Source organism: Ambystoma mexicanum, chromosome 1q (genome assembly GCF_040938575.1).
Source record: "Ambystoma mexicanum isolate Mex_15411 chromosome 1q, UKY_AmexF1_1, whole genome shotgun sequence".
Classification (NCBI taxonomy): Eukaryota; Metazoa; Chordata; class Amphibia; order Caudata; family Ambystomatidae; genus Ambystoma; species Ambystoma mexicanum.
This window is the reverse complement of record NC_090922.1, coordinates 936,583,045-936,602,950: the sequence shown is the minus strand read 5'-3', so window position 1 is coordinate 936,602,950 and position 19,906 is coordinate 936,583,045. Positions and strand designations below refer to the sequence as shown.

The 19,906-nt window shown below is 43.7% G+C and overlaps 1 protein-coding gene across 4 annotated transcripts in view; it reads left to right on the top strand.

Moving 5' to 3' along the window:
- Positions 1-3,703: 3,703 nt before the first annotated feature.
- The window catches only part of DNASE2B (deoxyribonuclease 2 beta), a 534,491-nt gene continuing 518,288 nt past the window's right edge, over positions 3,704-19,906 (top strand). For 2 of the 4 annotated variants that reach the window (XM_069641599.1, XM_069641600.1), the window contains exon 1: positions 3,704-3,915. In XM_069641599.1, the coding sequence (XP_069497700.1) occupies positions 3,797-3,915 (119 nt within the window). In that variant the 5' untranslated portion in view covers positions 3,704-3,796. The remainder of the gene's footprint in view (positions 3,916-19,906) is intronic. The other 2 variants (XM_069641595.1, XM_069641596.1) reach the window with 2 other exon arrangements.

The following is a 19,906-nucleotide window of genomic DNA, read 5'->3' as shown; positions in this document are numbered from 1 at the left end:
GGTGGCGGTATTGCACCTAGGGTGCCGTACGGCGGCGGTGTGGGCCGTTTTGGGGTCATTTCCGCCATCGCGGACTTTGCACTTCCGCCATGCCGTGGTGCTCGTGCCCGATGGGTCGGAATGGGCCGCACTTTGCTCCATCGTGCAATGGCGGAAACGCTATTTACGCTGTGGCGGTCCGGTCAGTCACTTTCCGCCAGGGTCGTAATGAGGGCCCATGTGTCAGTATGAAGATAAAGAAGACTTAACTATACTACAATCAAAACTAAACAATGAGCAGCGTAGCATTTTTCAAGAAGTAACAAAAGAAATTGCACATGGTGTACAACATGAAAATAAAGAATGCACCTGCCAAAATTACAAACCTATACTACTGTACGTCAGTGGTGAAGCTGGTTCAGGCAAAACATTCTTAATCAAAATCATCAGCAAGTTCCTTCAACAATTGACAAACAACAAACTGTCAGCTGTTGTCACTGCCCCCACAGGTTTAGCTGCCTACAACATAGGCGGTGTCACTTTACACCGATTACTACTCCTGCCAGTAGAACACCAAAACAAATTAGACTATTACAAACTTTGTACAGAAGCTGCAATGGAACTACGCAGAGTGTTAAAACAAGTGAAAATGCTACTAATAGATGAAGTGAGCATGGTCTCCAACCTAATGTTGGCTTTGATTCACCTCAGATTACAAGAAGTACTGAAAAACAAACTACGAAGAGCTCTTTGGAGGAAAACACATTATTGTTTTCGGAGATCTTCTTCAATTGATACAAATGAAAGGTGAACCTATTTTTAAAACCTTAGGACACAAACTCTGCATAAAACTGTTGGCAGCATAGGAAACATTTCCAATACAGAGAATTAACAGAACACATGCGGCAATCTGCAGATCTCACTTATGCCTACGGCCATGCACCCAACACTCTAGGCCCTGGTCACAACCACCGCAGCATATCACACCCATAGATCACACCCATAGAATCAAAAATTTTAACTATGCTATATGGGCACTTTTTATGTCCGCAAACAATATGAGTGTTCTTACAACAGTTTCAACTTGCCTACAAACAGTAAGAACAGGTATAGTATCCTTAGGTCATTCCCATTTTGTTTATTAATGAACATTTCAGGACACTGTGGGTGTTCTTAGAACAGTTTCAACTTGCTTACAAACAATATTGACAGGTCTAGTGTCCTCAGGACACCCCTATTTTGTTTATTTACGAAAGTCACAGGCACTTGTTGTGTTCTTAGAAGACTATAGGCCCTGCCCACAACCACCACAGCATATCACACCCATACTAGCTTATAACTTTGTTGCTTATAAATTTGGTCTTGGGTGCCGAAGTTATAAGCCACTATGGGTGTGATATGCTGCGGTGGTTGTGGACAGGGCCTAGAGTCTTGGGTGCATGACCTACGGCCTACGGCCTACGGCCATGCACCCAACACTCTAGGCCCTGACCACAACCACCGCAGCATATTACACCCATAGATCACACCCATAGAATCAAACATTTTAACTATGCCATATGGGCACTTTTTATGTCTGCAAACAATATAAGTGTTCTTACAACAGTTTCAACTTGCCTACGAACAGTAAGAACAGGTATAGTATCCTTAGGTCATTCCCATTTTGTTTATTAATGAACATTTCAGGACACCGTGTGTGTATTTAGAACAGTGTCAACTTGTTTACGACCAATATACAGGCATAGGGCCTCATTCCGAGTACGGCGCTAACCAATGGCGCTATTAACGCCTTGGTTGACGCCGTACCCGGACCGGCAGCGCCTTGGTGGATGGCGGAATTACCGCCCCATTCCAAGGTTGGCGGAGCGGTAATTCCCCATTCACCAAGGCTCTTCCCCCTTCCCAAATGAGCCCCCATAGGGCTCAATGGGAATTGGGAAGATGCAAATAACGGTGACCGTTCATTACGGTCACCGTTATTGGCTTGGAGGCCCCTTTGCGCCCTCGACTTTAACACCTGCTCAAAGCAGGCGTTAAGGGCGAGGGCGCAAAGGGAACTCGGAGTATGGCGGTAAGGGATCACCGCCACCGGTCTCGTTACTGGTGGCCGCTATCCCTTACCGCCATACTCGGAATGAGGCCCATAGTGTCCTAAGGACACCCCTATTTTGTTTATTTACCAAAATCCCAGAACACTTGATGTGTTCTTAGAACAGTTTCAACTTGCCTACGAACAGTACGGATAGGTATAGTGTCCTCAGGATAGCCCCATTTCGTTTATTTACGAACATTTCAGGACACCACGTGTGTTCTTAGAACAGTTTCAACTTGCCTACGAACAACACGGACAGGCATAGCGTCCACAGGACACCCCCATTTTGATATTTACGAACATCCTAGGACACTTGATGCATTCTAAGAACAGTTTCAACTTGCATGCGAACTATACGGACAGGTACCGTGTCCTAAGGACACCCCATTTTCATTAACTACCGACATTAAGGACAGCGCTGCTGTCCGTGGTCAGAACGAACACAACAGGGATACCTGCCACCTAAATAAATACAACATTTGACCTATCTCTTACTCCCCCACCCTCCCCAAACAGTCTTACACGCCAACACACTTGACTAAATAGTATTTTTCCACCAAGTTTCACCGCGCTACAAGATGACGGGCGTTCAGAAAAAATCTGATGCACTTGACGCTCACCGTCATCCAGTCAGCGGACAGACCGCATGTCCGCGGACATGTTGCAAGCCGATTAGCCAATCAGGACACTGTCCGCGGAGCGAACAGGGAAGTGTGTCCGCAATGCAGACATAGATATCACTCATTTTTTATGACCTACTTTTTGGTCGTTTTTTAAAAAACTACTGGATGGATTTTCACCAAATTTACAAAAGCACACTTTCGGGACCAAGCCACTGCTCCTGCCGCAAATTTGGTGAAAATCCGTCCAGCGGTTTGGGCTGTAGGCGTGAGCAAAGTTTTTTCCCCATTCAGTCTATGGGGAAAAAAATAAGTTTTGGGACCCCCCCTATAACTTTGCCCCCCCTGGACCAAACCTCACCAAAGTTTGCAAAACAATTCTGAGTGGGCTATATGCGTTTTTTTGCAAAGTTTGGTGAGGATCCGTCCAGGAAGAGCGAAGTTATAAGCCGTCCAAAAAGTGCTCTTCCTATGGAAACAGCAACTTAACCATAACTACACAGCTCTACCGTGGCTGTGTAATAAATATATATATATATATATATATATATATATATATATATATATATATATATATATATATATATATGTGTGCAATTGGTTGATTTCGACCAAAGGTGCAGGAACAAACTGCTGACTTTCAAACAGCAGTCGTTGAAAACACGTATTACGTCTTGGCACACTGTTCTGAACGCCATGTCCCCCTCCCGAAACCCCCCCCTCCCCCCCACCCCCGTGAAACACGTGTTTCCTCTTTCTATATCTATAATGTGTGCGTGGTGATTTCACACAGTCGCTCACTCAGTCTAACATGCAGTATCATGAAGACATTACTCAGTGAGAGGGAAATGAAACACAAGAAAAAATAAAACAGGAAGGAGCTTGTTCTGTCACGCGTGCTGCGGTTGACGATTGGACACCTGCTGTTTTGTTTCCAAGCATTTCTAATAAAAGTCGATGTTTCCTTTGTTGGCACTGCCCTTGCTGCTCCACGCCGTGCTGTGCCCATAACGTGTCAGTGTTTGGAAGCTCTCTTGTTTCTTTCCAGTCCATGGGCAGACCTCAATGCAAAGCCACCGTCTAGTGGACTTTGTCGTCAGTGAGAATGGCTGCCAGATCGTCCTGTGCTTGGCTCAGCCTGCTCCTGCTCCCGCTCAGTGCCGCTGGGGTTCCGCCGACAGCAGACATTTCCTGCAGAAATGAAGCCGGTGAACCTGTCGACTGGTGGGTAGCTAGACGCAGTTGTTGTCATGAATGCCCATACCTGCCAATTATTCCTTTGATAGAGAAGAACGTCCTCAAAACTGCTGATGCCATATTTCTGGACCAAAATGCCTAGTTTGAATGTATTGTGTACTCTGTCCCTCTTTGAGATCCACAGTGCTTGCGCTATGTCGAAAACGACCCTCTTTCTAACAGTGGACTGTCCTATGGGGAACTCTGGAGATGTCCCAGTAGGCCTCTGCACCCTGGGCCTCTTTTGTGTGGTAACAATATTTTATTTCCAAATTTTCTAATAGGAAAAGGCTTGAGATTGCTTAAAATGTGTGATATGGGACCGCTTTGGAAATTATTTCCAGGGCCTCTTTTGGTTCCCAGTCCACCCCTGCATGACCAAGGACCTCATTATGCGGATTGTATGGTAAAACTATTGTGCTATTTGAAATACCCCACTTTGTTAAAATGCCACCTAATTTTGATGAGTTGGGATTGCATGGGAAATGTACACCACAGTATACATAGAAAGTACTGCATGGGGGAAATATATGTGATTTACACCATGCTTTACTTTCTATGTAAGCCATCATGTGCATTTGCCTCGCGATCCTAAACACTTTAAATACTGTACGTTTTTACCACCACATGATACGATACGATCGGTTATTTATAACACGCTTAATACCCAGAGGTTTCTAATCGTGGACCCGGGGATCGAGCCTGTGTTGCTCGTGTCGTCTTGCTTCCAAGGCGAGCACGTTGGCGCTGAGCTATCCTCCCGAGACATGCAAAGTTTCTTTGTACCCCATGTTGTAAACAGCCCATGTGATTGAAACCATTAATTAGGTGATATTTTTAAAGTAGAAGTTATTCAAAATACATGGGCACCCACCCCCCCAATAGCCTTCAGTTTAAGCCCACACGCAGCACTTGCCATTGGGACCCCACTGGCCTGTGCTGTCTCACATGCCTGCACTTATTGCTTTTGTCAGTTGACCACTCCTACCAAGTGATCTATGCCTCCACTTAACAGTTGCTTGCAACTTATTCCCTAGCACTTCCTTGTGTGGCACTCCTAAGCACTTACACCCCACCCCCCTGCCGTCCTCACCCCCCTCTCTCTCTAAACTTGCACGTTCTGACTGCTCACAAGGCCTAGTAGGACCGCCTTTTTCTCTCTTCATTGCTATTATATTTGCCTTTCATTCCCATGTTCCTTCCGCGTTGCCCTGTGGGCACTTTGAAACACAATTTACTTAACATATAAGCACCTTACAAATGCACAATAAATAACTAAATAAATGTAGTCTCGATGTCACATTTCCTAGTGATGGATTACTAGCAGGCAACAGGGACGGGGTGGCGGAAACTCAATCATTAAGGGCCTTCCTGGGTGCTATGGGACGAGTGTCAGTATAAGTCGATGGAGGTAATGACTGTGGTAGCTAAGGGTAGCGGGACGGGGCAAGCCCACACCGTTCATCATGGGAAGGGGGAGAAGGCAGCTGAATGCATTATGCTTGGGGTGTGCGTCAAGGTTGCGACGTGGTGTCTTACTCTTCTCCATGGCGATTAAAGGTTCGGGAGAAGAGGTGAGTAAAGCTCAGGAGATCTTTAGTCCAGTGCAAAGGTTGGGGTGAAGTGCTCCAGAAATAAGGGTTCTGTAGCTCTGAACGAGTGGCCTTCAATACTTGTGACATCTGTGCCTAAATAAACAAGAATGCGTGTCTTACTGCAAACTGATCCCTCGCCCTGCTACTAAATGGTCCTAATCCAGCAGAAATGGGGGAGAAGGGAACACATCTGGGCACCAATGCAAAATCTCACTGGGGAAACATGCTTCTCGGCACCCTACAATGTGCTACTGTGGAGCGACATTTGGCCATATCGACCTTCCCTCTGGTCAGAAACTGCTGATCATCAGAGCATTATCACCATTGTCTTGGCCCCAAAATATCTCTGCAAGGCGCCCGAGAAAGCCTTCTAAAGCGCTCTTTATCGTTGGGCCACTTTGTGTCATTCAACACGGTTCATTTATTAGAGGCCATTTTACAGGAACACGCGTGCTCTGTTAGCAACGCGCGCTGACATATTGTCTGAAACTAAGTTCATATGATTCTGGCTGCAGCACTGCCTGGGCGTTGCTGGCCCCAGGTTAGAACACTCGCCTGGCAAACAAATAGCTCTGGCAACTGTGGGCTGCATCCTTCCCCTCGACGATCTCATATGATCAATTTGGATACACTACTATTCATTCTGAAATATTGTGTGTAATATTAGACAGCCGTTTGAATTTTTCTGTGCGCCCCAATTATTTTTCAGGAGATGATTGTCCAAGATTTCTAATTAGTCCTCAATTTATAATGGGGAAATCAGGACATTTGTTAGCGGACATGCATCTCGAGAAAGGAACGTGCTAGCATGCATGTAACTGTGAGTTGTGCAGCGGGGGAGGTCTTTTACACTGGCTCCTGTACAGCAACTCCAACGTTCTCTTGATGTTATTTTTCTCTGTACCCCATCTCCTGCTCTCCAGATTTCCACCACAGCCATGAAAGGCAGCAGCCATTCTGGATAATAATTGCTTAACAGCACCTTCGTTGCTGCTCTTCTTGGCCTCCCCTCTCTGCCTGCCTCACACCTGAACCACTCCTCATCTTTGAGCACAGCCACAGTACTGTGTTAGGGTCATCAAGGGACTTTGTACCTGCAAGCATATATGTGTGATGGCTGGGCTGATGAAAATAAGGGTCTCTCTCTCTGGCTCTTTTGGTTGTGAAGAATTAGGGTGAGTGTCTCTTTATTCCATTGCCCCAGCTAACACTCTGGTAACTCATGAATGTTTAGCTTCAGCCAGTGCCTTGAGAGTGTGCTGGGGAAAGTGGGACACACGCCTCAACACGGCATCTGTCTGTTTAGCCTGTCCTGTGCAAGTACTGAGGAGCGGGATCTTTCCATTTCCAGGATAGTCGCTGTCTTGGCCAGGTGAATGGAAGCGAGGTGGGAATGTAGTGGACAGACCAGCTGATACACGCTCACGTGCTTGTCCTGGCCCCATTCTGATCAGTGACCACTGGAAGCCCACTTTTTGTCAGAATGCCAACTGTCCATCAGCAGATGTCTTTGGAAATTACCTGTTACCAACAATGTGATACCATCCTGCATCTTTGCCATTCGTGAACACATTTTAAACACCCCTTGAGCTGTGCCCATTTTGATCGGATTTAGGTCCAGAGAGTCAGGGAAAGTCCTAACTCAACAAAGGCCCAGGGTCCCAATGACTCCCCCAGCTGTGGACAATCTTCTCCTGGGAGAAGCCTGGGCCCATTATAGCTTCAAAGATCACTCTGTGTCCTGGCCCATGCTTGGATCTGTCCCCCAGCATTGACTAGATGCTCTAGCTATGGTTTCCTAGAAAACCAGTCAAGAGTCGAGCAACAAATTGAGGGGCTGCAAGACAAAACGGAACTGCCTCCACTGAAAAAAATGGGAGGGGATAGGTCAACAACTAAAATACGTGAAAATGTTCTTGTTCCAATCCCAGCAGAGCGCCCGCCGGTAAGAATGGCACTGAGAGAACCCAAACATAGCCCCAGATGGAAATCAAATAACCCGTATGCAAACAGAGCCCAGGAGTCCAAAGATGGAGCGAGGACCTTGTAGCCATGGCCTCCACCACTAACAGGGCAGCTACTGGGAACATCAAGACCACCACAAACATCCCAGGGAAATTTGCCAAAGTCTCCTCAAGCATCCAGGAGCAACCTCCACCACCATCTCTGGGAGGCACCTCAGCAGGTGTCACAGTCTGCAAGAGCAGCACAGTCAGACGTGGCTAGGTCCCTCTCCCATCTCATCCTCCATATCACCGTCTCCTTCCAGCCAGTGTCTTTGTAAAAAAAATCTCATTTTATGGATTTCTCGTTGAAGTTTCTTCAAACATTGTATTACGAAATGGGGAATATAACATCAAATGCAGTGCAGAATGTTCTTGAAAGAAATGTATGAATTTTATGTATAAGTGTACATGTATTACTCACAAGATATTCCTCCAAACTCCTGAGTCCTCCCAACCCAGGAACCATTTATGCATTATTTATTTATTTAAACATTTTTATAGAAATGCGCCAAGCCCGTGGGCATCTAGGCGCTACTTGCGCAAGTCCAGAGAAAGTTACAGGGGGCAAGGAGGAAAAGTTACCTGTCACATCTCCAATTACCGTTCAAGTTCTGACCCGGCTCTGTGTGCCAGTGCAACACTTAGGAAATGCCTGCAATTGGGAATTTAGAAATGAGGGTGTATGTTAATGACAATGAAATGTTCCCAAAACAACAACATACGAGCCAAGGTAGGCTCCCCGAAATGAAACTTTACCACGGCTGAGTTGGGCCTGCATTAAACCGACTGACGGATTTGAGGAAATTCATGAGAATGCATATTTCAGAATGGAATTGATTAACCGACTGCATCATTATAGGTTGCAGAAATACCAATTTCCCAGCGTACCTTGAACCAAGGAAAGGGCTTTCAACTCTTAAGATCCTAGTGAATGCTACCACTTCTAATGTATTGATGTAGGCATACAGTAATAAATTCAAATTGTCTGCAGAAGGACCATTAATGTTATCATGTAGTGCCAATTCCCAAGTCACCATTTTAAATTTCTGTTCCTCTATTTGGGGTTATATTGTATTTGAATATTCATTTTTTAAGTCTGATACACCAAAGGCCAATGGCCTAAATGCGTTTAATAAAAACTTCAAACTACCTGAACCGTATACAAACAAAATGTTATTTTTAAATTTAAGTATTTTATGTTGTGAAAAATACACTTTAATTAAAAAAACACAACCATGCAAACAAGAAAAGGACAGACACGAGTGCACACTGCCCAGAAATAGAAATGGAACCAGCTGAAATCAGCAGGGCTGCCTTCCCAGAACCACAGGCCTTCGAGGAAGACCCTGTCCAAAATGATTGTCTAAGGTTTACAGTCTCATCATTAACAATAACACACTGGCAATAACACACAAGAAAGGATCTCGATAAGCGCTTCCAACTGAACCACACAAATACCTTACTTCTGAATAAAAAGAAAATCAGAAGTAGAAAAAAAGAGGAAAGGTTCGTTAGAGCTAATACCAGCAACACAGCAAATATATTTAGAATGAACATGGAAAAATGCTAAGACTCGCAGTTCGTAGAGAACATGCTTATTAATGCTGGTTTATATCTACAAATCAATATAAATAGCCTAAGGTCCAAGACACAACCAAAAAACTTGATACATAAAAAGGGACCTGAAACAGGAACCGGAAACAGTCACAATACATATTTCTAATGCACCCAAGGGTTCCATTATGTAATATATTAAATTCAGGGGAGGGATTAGGACAGATAAGCACTCTATGTAGTCCAGTTTATACGTAAAATAAAGTGTATCGCATGTTACTAGTCCAAAAATACTACTGCCCTGGGTTAGTGTTAAGTCCAGCTTCTATATCCAAGCCACTTGCAGTATTCTGGGCAAGTGAGCAGTTTGCAGCCCCAGGCTGTTGGGGTCCTTGCACAATGCCACATCTCCCCCATTGATTGTTATTTCATTTTAAATGTGCATTTCCCCAGTGAATTGTAACACAATTCTAATGTTTACCATTGATGACGACTCTGGTATGTTCTTGGATTCTGTACTTCAGCTGGTGGATGGCACTTCTTTTGTATTTTTTTGTACTGGTACATTCAATGATCTAGACCACATACGTGTTGCACACATTTCTGATGTGACATGGGAATCTCATGATTGATTTGAAGTTCTGAGTGCCATTCTTCACATATTTCCATAATGGGCATTGTCTAGCAGCACATTGTGAATGTACGAGAGACAGTCGTCGTGATTTGTGGATGGATGTTTCTGTACAAAGTTTGGACTGATTATATTTTTTAAAGTCTTGGCCTTTTCTGTAATTCATGGATGGTTTTGCATGTCCAAATGATGCTACATTATTGTCCATGCTTAAAGTGTGCTGTTTTTTGCGCATTGTATTCTGTAGACTACAATTCAAAAACTATAATTGTTGATCATTGGCATGAAGTTATCTAATTTTTAGAGGTTGCGGTAGAAATGTTTGTTTGAAATATATTTGTTTGAATTTCGGCTGTATGAACATTTCGAACAGCCGAACATTTTGAACAAATATGCCATACGGTGCCATTATAGCGAAGTAGGGGAGCGAGTAGTTGCGGGGGTGTCCCCGCACCATTGTTCGCTATGATGGCATCAGGGGTTGCGTCGGTGTCCCCTGCTGCCAATACAATAAAGTAAAAATGTATCCTGCAGTGGTGGTTCCCGACCACGTAAGTGAAGAGAGCTGGCGTTGCAGGGAGACAGGGGGCCTCATTACGAGTCCGGCGGTAACCGAGGCGGTAAAACCGCCTGGTTACCGCCAGACTCGTATAACCATTCCGCCTCCGTGATTGCCGGAATTACCGGGGCATTACTACCCTGGTTTTCCGGGAATCACGGAGGCGGAATGGTGTTAATCCCCATTCCCATTGAGTCCTATTGGAATGGGGATCATTGAAACACCGGCAGCATCTCCTAATGCTGCCGGTGTTCCCTCGTCCGCCTGCAGGCGGGCGGTGTTAAACCCGCCAGGTCAAACCTGGCGGGAACATCACCTCCCGCCTGCAGGAGTCAGGATCAGGCGGTCCGGAAACAACGGTGGCGGCAGGTTTACCGCCACCATTATTTCCGGACCGCCTGATTTGTAATGAGGCCCAGAGAGTCGGCGGCACACAGCGAAGTGTGTCAACAAAAGGGGATGTCTGAATCAAACAAAAGTAAAAAGTCTGCAGGGAAAAAAAACACGACGTTTTTCGTGTAAATAAACTGCGTTTCTTTCTCCTGACTTTTTACATTCAATTTTTTCACGGACATCCATTATTAGACTGCTGTCTTCACTGACAGGCCCTTGCCCTGATGAAACCTTTACGGCTGGGGGATTTTTAGTAGGTAAAGTGAATGTGTGTGGATTCCTTGCCTCTCGCGATGCAGTACTTAGAATACAACACGTGCTTCTCCTCGCTCATGTCATAGATAATTGGTGAGAGCCTAAGACATCCCAAAACCAGACTTTACTACACTGTATATAAACACTGAACAAAAAGTGTTTCCACTGATGTTGCATTCACTTAAGAGCACCTGACATGTGTACAGTATATTTAATTTTGATTTCTCTATCATGGAAAATTAACAAAGAAAGATTACCTACACACAACTGTCCAAGGGAGATTTTGCACTGGGCATAGAGAGTTTTGTTTGTGTGCTACAACCCAGTAAAATAAACCTATGCTACCGTACACCATTATGAACCTCGAGCATGGCGAGCATGATATAGTAGTCCATTTGTAGCTTCAATCTCTTCAATTGAGGATGGCTAGGATTTCAGCTGCAACACAGTTCATTCACCATCCTCCTGACAAAAGGAGTCACCGATCTCACGGACACATCTAAACGTAGAGAATAGCAAGAAAAAAGGGAATGACACTTTCCAGAACCATGTCACAACTTTCATTTAGCTATGATCATGCATTTTGAGGGCTTTAGCGGGTGCTCACCACCTGGGGCCAGAATGTATACGCCCGAGTGAATTGAGGGTCTTTAACGAGGGACCGGGACATTGCCACCTGTTACATCCATCAGAACTGTGAATATGGCTATTGGCACCCTGGCTAACATTCCAAGTTGCAAATTGTGATGTGTTTCTTTGAAACAAAGAGTTGTAGCAATCGCATAACCCATTGTTTGAAAGAAACACTCACACATCATGGCTACCATGGACATGGAAGGCAGACTCTGAGCGAAGCCTCGCTTCCATTTCTATGCTGGCCTCGGCAGACATGAGCGGAGTGGTGCAGAGACATTGCAACCCCTACTGATAACAATGGGGGTTACAAGGGGTGAAAAGCAGGGATGTCAGGGAGAGGGAGGGAAAATGGTAGTGCGGGCACAAGCAGCTGTGAGATTGCTCAGAACACATGTCCTTTGTGCTAATTTTAAGTGTACAATATATTACAGCCCACAACCCTTATAGAACACCCTAGAACACTTTCTCATCTTGTTTCTTAATTATTCACTCCCGTGGGTGTGCCTTTCACAACTGAGGTAATAGACATCAGACCACAATAGAGAAATGGTGAGAGTTACACACCATTGCTGGACTGCAATCGTGAAGGATCTGGTATGGAAACCACTTGGGAAGCAGCTTTAGGGGATGGTTGATGCTCAGTGAGGAGTTGTAAATTGTAATCCATTTTTGGCCTGTTTTAGCAACCATCAAGGTAGCTGTGGCCTGGGTGTGGAGTAGAGCAATCACTCTACTCCAGAAACCCTGCCCCTCTAGCTGCCCTCAGACCATAGCAGACCAGGACATTAACACTGACCTGCTTAGCAACTAGAGACAATTGTGAACACTAGCCTGCATCACATCTAGATAGGGTTGTGAAGGCTAGCAAGTGCCACACTTAGACCAGTGAATGTTAGCAAGTGCCACACTTAGAAAGAACTGTGAATGTTAGCAAGTGCCACACTTGTATAGAATTATGAACATTAGCCTGCATTGCATTTAGATAGAATAGCGAATACTAGCCATTGCCACATCTAGACTGCATTGGTAACATTACCAATGCCACATTTAGATAGAATTGTGAATGCTAGCTTGCTTTGCATCTAGACAGGATTTTGACGGCGGGCAAGTGCCACATTTGGATATAATTGTGAATATGGGCATGCGTCCTATATAGACAGGATTGTGAATATTAGCCAGTGCCGGATCTAGATAGAAATGCTGAGATATTCACGTGCCACATCTAGAAAGAATGTGTAAATTTAGCACATATCACTTCTAGATAGCGAGGCCAATAACCAACCCACTAACAATTTCACCTCTCTGTAAACACCTCTCAAACTCTAACCAAACACAACCACAACCCTAAAGCACAACAAACAGCACAAACTTCACTACACCGCAACAACAAAACATACCACACATAGCTTCACACAACAGCACACGAGGGCTACCGACCGGAAAACACCCCCAAGGTCAGCAAACGGTGTTAACCGAACTGAAGCTGCCAACAGCACATCACTACTCGCGTGCACTTATCCAGCTCTTTCCCACTAACTCAACCCACAGCCCCTTTCCTTTTCAGATCCACCAGAGTGCCAGGGGACCACTCCGGTGGTGATAGTGCGCTGTACAAATACCCTTTAACATTAACATAACAACTTCCTCAATAATATACCCAGCAGAAGTGTTCTTTCGAAGCTTGGGCTCATCTCTGGCCTGATCTTTTAGTCATTGTGAAGGACCTGAAAAGTGGAGAGTACAGCAGGATTAAGTAGCTTGTGAGTTGCAATGCACAAAGAAATAAGCTTCCTCTCAGAAAAAGCCTTAACATTCCTGCTAAAAATAACATTCATACACAGATCTCATCATTGGACAACTTGTCAGGGCGTGTCTAGCCGATTCGATCATATGACTATCAAGGCATAGTCTGCACGTCCTCTTCTCAACCGGGATGCCCATCTATGCACCTTTAATTTCAAGAATATTCAAGCGGTTGAGCCTTATATTTAGGAATATTCTATGTGTACTAGGTGAGGGCAAGAGCGTTAAGTACGTTTCAGGCTGTTTAAACTCATAAAACATCATAGAGAAAGAACAGAAAGACCTCATGCTAGCCACCTTTTCATGGCTCATTATCCAGTTCAATTTCTCCCAAAAATGTTGCGAAACGTAAGCATGGCTCCTTCACCATTCTCCCAACAACGTGTCCATCCTATTTTCCCAAAGAATTGTAAGTTTATTTCCTGGAATGTATTCAATACCACAGTTTTGCCTCCCTCTAAAGCAACTTGGAAGATGAACAATAGAGAGTTGGGGCTTGCAGATTTGATCTTAATGTACAACTTTAACAGCTCTGTTAAATTCAATGAGGCCAGACAAAGAGATCAATCAAACCTCCAAACAAACTGCCTGTATCAGTGTATAATTAGTAAGCCCCAGTAATCTTCTCCAGATAATGCCTTCAATAACATCAGCCCATGCAGACCAGTCAGAGTAGAATGTCTCAAGCGCATACAAGAATTCAGCAGTGAGTTTCTGCTCATATATGTTGAGGATACCCAACAAGCTGTAACATGCAGTACGCTTAGATAAAGACATCACTGCCGTCATGGTAGACAGTATTTTTACTCTTTTGTTATGTTGGAGCCTCTCATTCACTCTTGTTCTACCTGAGTAGACCTCATAGCCCAAGTACCTGTACAGGTAACCTTTTTTAATGTCACCCAAAGGACACAAAATCACAGACCTTTAGCAGCATTTGTGGCCCACAGCCATGAATTTGGTGTTATCCACATTTATTTTCAGGCCATTTATATCGGAAAACTTGCAAACAGCCTTGGTACTGTGGCATATGCGATCTAGGTGTTATCAAATATAATAAGATCATCTGCATAGCCAATCCACACATTTTTGAGATTGCCAATTTTTGGGAAAGCATTAGGTTTCTCCTTATAAATGCTCCCAAAATCAGCCATAAAAAGATTGAACAATATGGGTGCCAAGGCACACCCCTGCCTGACACCCTTTCTGACAGAGATAGAGGTTGACATCAAACCTTGATTATTTAACCGGACCCTAGCCGTGTTATCCTCATACATCATCTTACCTGCGTAGAGGAGATGTTCTGGCATGCCTAGCAATTCGAGTTTAGCCCTTAGTTTTGTACGATTCACCATGTCAAACGCAGATGAAAAGTCCACGAATAGCATGTACAGGGGAAGCTCGTCCCCACCACTGGCTTGCTCTATCAGAGTGTTAACTATAAAGGTGTTATCATTAGTGGAGCAGCCTTTACGAAACCTTGTTTGGGCCGTATCAAAAATATTCTCACTAACAATCCAGGAATTTATCTCTTTAATATCAAAGTACAAAATATTTTACTCAGTACATCTGTTAAGGCCAGAAGGCGATAATTCTCGGGAAGATTACGAAGACTATTCTTAAACACTGGTATGATGTTAGATATCCTCCATGACTTTGGGATAGTACCGGTATCTATTATCTTGCCAAAGATTATTGCGAGGATATGAGCCCATATTTCAGGGTTTTCTTTGATGACAACATTGCACAGACCATCCCGGCCTGGAGCTCTGGAAGATTTCAATTTCTTAATGATGGCGACAATATCATCACCATCGATACTCAGATTAGATATGGGTTTTTTCTCAAGGTAAGTCAACTCGCCTTTAAACTTGTCAGAGAAATAATTAACCCAAGTAGGACTATCAATAGTGCATGTAAGTTCACACTTACCACAATTTGTAGCAGATCTAAGTTTAGCCCAAAATCATTTTGTATCCCCGTCCAAAAGTATCCAAACCATGTATTGCCAATTGGTATTGTTGTCCGAGGCCCTGTATCGGCTAACCCAATCTCTATAGTTATTTTTGATTTGGCGTTTCACCATAGCAAGAGCCACAGGGGTTAAACTTCTGCGCACACTTGCTCTTAATTCTCTGCACATTCGGTTCTTCCCAATGCATATCACCTTATCAAATGGCCTCTGATTATCCTGACCGTGCTTATGAGGTAATAGTTTCCCCCCAATTGGCATCATGTCATGCATACAGGACAATATCCAACATGAAATCTCTTCCGCAGTAAGCGTGACCACATGTTCGATATCCAATCCTTTGTTCGAAGCACAGGCCTTTGCAAGATTTTGATCCGACCAGCCTATCCTGTTACCTTTACAAGAGGCATCAACCGCACCAGTCCTATCATAGGGGTGCAGCTTCTTATTGTCCCATGCAATAGTACAGACCAACATAGAGTGATCGCTAAAAGAATTTCTTAGTATTTGGAAATTAACCAATAAAGCAAATAACTTATCACTAAGACACAAGTAGTCCAATGTGGAGGAATATAGGCCATTAGTTCATGTAGTTTCAATTTGTGACTTAATCATATGCTATTCATTGGCCACATACAGTTCCATATCAGCAATAAAGGTTTTCCTTCTTTCAGATTTCTGCAGACCCCCCCAGTCCGCGAATTGTGCTGATTATGCCCTATTACATTGGTATTAAGGTCACCCCCTATGATAACGTTGACTTCACTGTCACCAGAATATTTGGCAGATATACATTCAGAGATGTCCATTTCATATACATTAACCAATAAGATTTTACAATCACCCTCCATCTGTATTTCCACTATAAGAACATTAGGGTTGCTTGTCTCCAACACACATTCAGAAGAACAGATGTCATTTGAGACCAGGGTGGCTAATCCAGCATATGGTCTGCCCTTTTCTCCTTTATTGGCATAGTTATAGTGGGCAGTGTAGCAGTGTAGCCATCAAAACCAACAGCTTGAAGGAGCCATGTCTCCTGTAAAAATATTATTTCTGCCTTATTAAAAAGGCAAACTGAGCCCAAAAGCCAATAAAGATGGTGATGCCCTTGTGTATTCCAACATATTATAGTTGGGGAGGCTCATTTAACATTCATAATTGGGGGTGAAAATGAACAGAGCCATTCCCAATGGGATTTCACTGAGGCCTCATTGGTGGCAAGGGTCTTAGATGCCACGTGCTGTCCCACCTTGTCATATTGTTTCTTTCCCCTCAGTTTCACACCATCATTCATTTCACGTCAAGCACATATCCACTCCTTCTCAGCTCATTAGTGCGATCACGGATACGAGAAACCACTGCTTCAGAGAAACAGTGGACCCTAGTAATTAGACCCGGACACTGTTCCACAAACTTAAAGTCCCCGCTCTTGATGATCCTCAATGCCAATTGTGAGTTGAGGATCTCCGAAAGCCTCTATTGATAGTTTTTTTTTCTTTTGTTAGATAAGGCAGAGATAGTAAACTGTCTTTTAGGGAGGTTTCCCCTTCAGTGCACTTTTAAATCAACAAGTGCATTTTAATTGCAGTCACTTTAAGGTCATAAGAGTTTACATTTAGAAAGACCATTTGCCATTTTGCAGATGCCATTAGGTGCCTAAAATGCAGCACACTACTGTAACTGCTGCAACATGTTGTATATGGCAAACCTTGCATGGGGCCAGTGCTATTTGTGTCAACCGCCACACCCTGGAGTCAATGAAAAGGTGCATTTGCTTTATTTTTAGGCCTTTTAATGATGGGCAACAAAGGAATACATGTGTGGGAGGTGGCTCGCCGACATGTGCAGCATCATATCAAAGAGTACATTGTGTTGGCTGATATTACAAATGTCGGTGACAAGTACTGTAGGCACTGGATGAAATTGTGATTAGGAATGGGGGTCTGATATGATCAGTGGGGAGAAGTAATGCTGTTGACAATGTACGCTTGATCCCAGTATTTAGTGTTGCACATGTGTAAACTGGATCCAGGATTTGATGGGAACCCTTTCAGATAGCAGAGAGTTAGGGAGATGTGCTCCCATCATCTGAATGCATCCAGAGATAACCTTCTTCAACAGCACGTAGCGTGGGAGGTGACTCTGAAGTGAGTGTCTGGGAGAGACCTGTTCTTTTACTAAGTAGCTGTACAGAGTCTGACAAGTGAAAAAGTGTTTTAGGTCCAAAACGACTCCTGAGTGCTTGGACTTTTGTGTGATTTCTGGAGTATGAGAGAAAGGCTAACGTCTGATGGGGAATTTGAAAACTTAGGAAATGTTAGATAAGGGTGTTTGGTTATTCTCCTTTCTTAATTTTGCTCTTATGTTCAATAATCTGTCTTTTCGTCTTGTGGTTAGTTTTGTCAAAGTAACTGTCAGCAGGTAAATCACAGTCACTGTCACAGGTGATGTAATTCATAGCCTTTATGCTTTTGTTGGTGTTGAATGTGGAGAATGTTCATCAGGAAATCAAATAGTTATATATTCAGGGAAAATACCTTTGTTAAGATAGAATTAAAGTGATCAGATTTAACACAACAAACCACTTGCAATTCATCCCGCGAATTTAAAGCAAGGCACCTTAACTTTGTGTGCTGTGTTGCACAGTGTATGACCGCAATGATGACATCACTGATGACATCACTGGTGACATCACTAATTACATCATGAATAATAGCTGAGTAACTTTTCATAAATTGGTCTGTTGTTTGCTCAACTTTGGTAGCAACGTTATCTCAATTGCTTAACACTAAACCGCTATATGTTACAAGATTGGTTAGCACACCACGCTGGTACAAATATTGTTTTAATTGACTTTCCGGTAGTATTGTGGATATTCAACCTTAATACTATTGTCATATCTTTCGCTACACCAGTCACTGATTTGGGGAGCACAAGTCACATTTTCAATGGTATACAGAGCTTGTTTTTAATTCAACATTTTTGAATAAAGTATATTTTTCTACAAAAATCCACTTCAGATCTCACATACTCCTTCCTAGACATCCTTGTCTTTAATAACAGTTGTTAATATAGGATAAAAACGTTGAGAACTCATAGAAAGGCAGAATGTTGGCCTTCTAGCTTTTGCACCTGTAGAGTGCTAAGTAGGTTGAGGAGTCTCTGTTTGATGATACTAATGACATCATACATGACATCACTGAATACATCACCGTTGGCGTCACTAATGACATCATGCACAACATCATTGATGAGATCAATGATTCTATCATATGTGACTACTGATTATATAAGTTCAAATATTTTTGTTGGCCACTTTTGATACATATTTTAACTTATTAAACTTAACAATAATAACATGACATGGAAGAATACAGTCATACATCAGTTATTAGTAAACAAATACAATGCTTTGTTGAAAGGAAAGCACCTGATCCAGCTATACCTATTTCAGGTATTTCAAAGATAATATAATAAATAAATGTAGTAGTAAAAAAATAAGGAAAATCAATAGAAGTAGAAACATCTTTAATGGTAAATGTTATCAAAAATAGTCCATGTTCACACTTGGATTGGATTGGATTGGATTTTATTTATAAAGCTCAACATTCGCCCTGAGGCATCCTGGCGTTCCTTGTGGGACAGTGAAAAAGAAAAAAAGTCTAAAAGAGAAGCGTTTTTAGAGCTTTACAAAACTTGCGGTGAGCAGGGATAGCTCTAAGCGAGAGAGGGAGAGAGTTCCAAAGAATAGCAGTAGCCACTAAGAAGGAGCGGCTGCCAATACGGCTATACCTAACTGGAGGGACAGTCAGCAGACAGGCATTAGCTGACCGCAGAGCTCAGCTCGGGATATAAGGCAGAAATGTATCCCTAAGATATTCTGCCCCCTGGCCATTGAAGGCCCGTTGGACAAAGCAAAGCACCTCGAACTGGATACATCTAGTCACCGGTAGCCAATGACGTTTGCTGTGGACAGGGGAGATATGGCAGCCGCGTGGAGTGGAGGTCGCCAGCCAGGCAGCAGAGTTCTGAAGAACTTTCAGGCGATAGAAAACGTATGCAGGCTGGCCAAGATACAGGGCATTACAATAGTCCAATGACGATGTTACCAATGGCGAATTAACAGAGGCCAGGAGGGGAGCTGGAATGAAAGGAGTGACCCGTCGCAGGAGCCTTGGCTGAAAATGGCCCTGTTGACAGACTGAGTTTACCTGCTGCTCCATGGGCAAGGTAGGTGTCAGTTTAACCCCCAGGTCCTTGACTGTGGAGACTGGTTGATTGAAGGGGCCCAAGGAGTCTGGCCAAAAGGCAGGTGTCCAGAGAGAAGCAGCTGCAGGAGGGCCCACCACTAACACCTCTGTCTTTTCACCGTTCAATTTAAGCCAATTATCAAGCATCCACTCCCCCATGGCCTCCAGACAGGCACGAAATCTGGCAGCTGACTCCGAGCTGGAAAGATCCAGGCGAACCACGATTTGCATGTCGTCAGCGTATGAATGGCAGAGGAATCTGTGGGAGACTATGAACCTGGTCAGAGGCTGAACATAGATATTAAATATGACCGGGGAATGG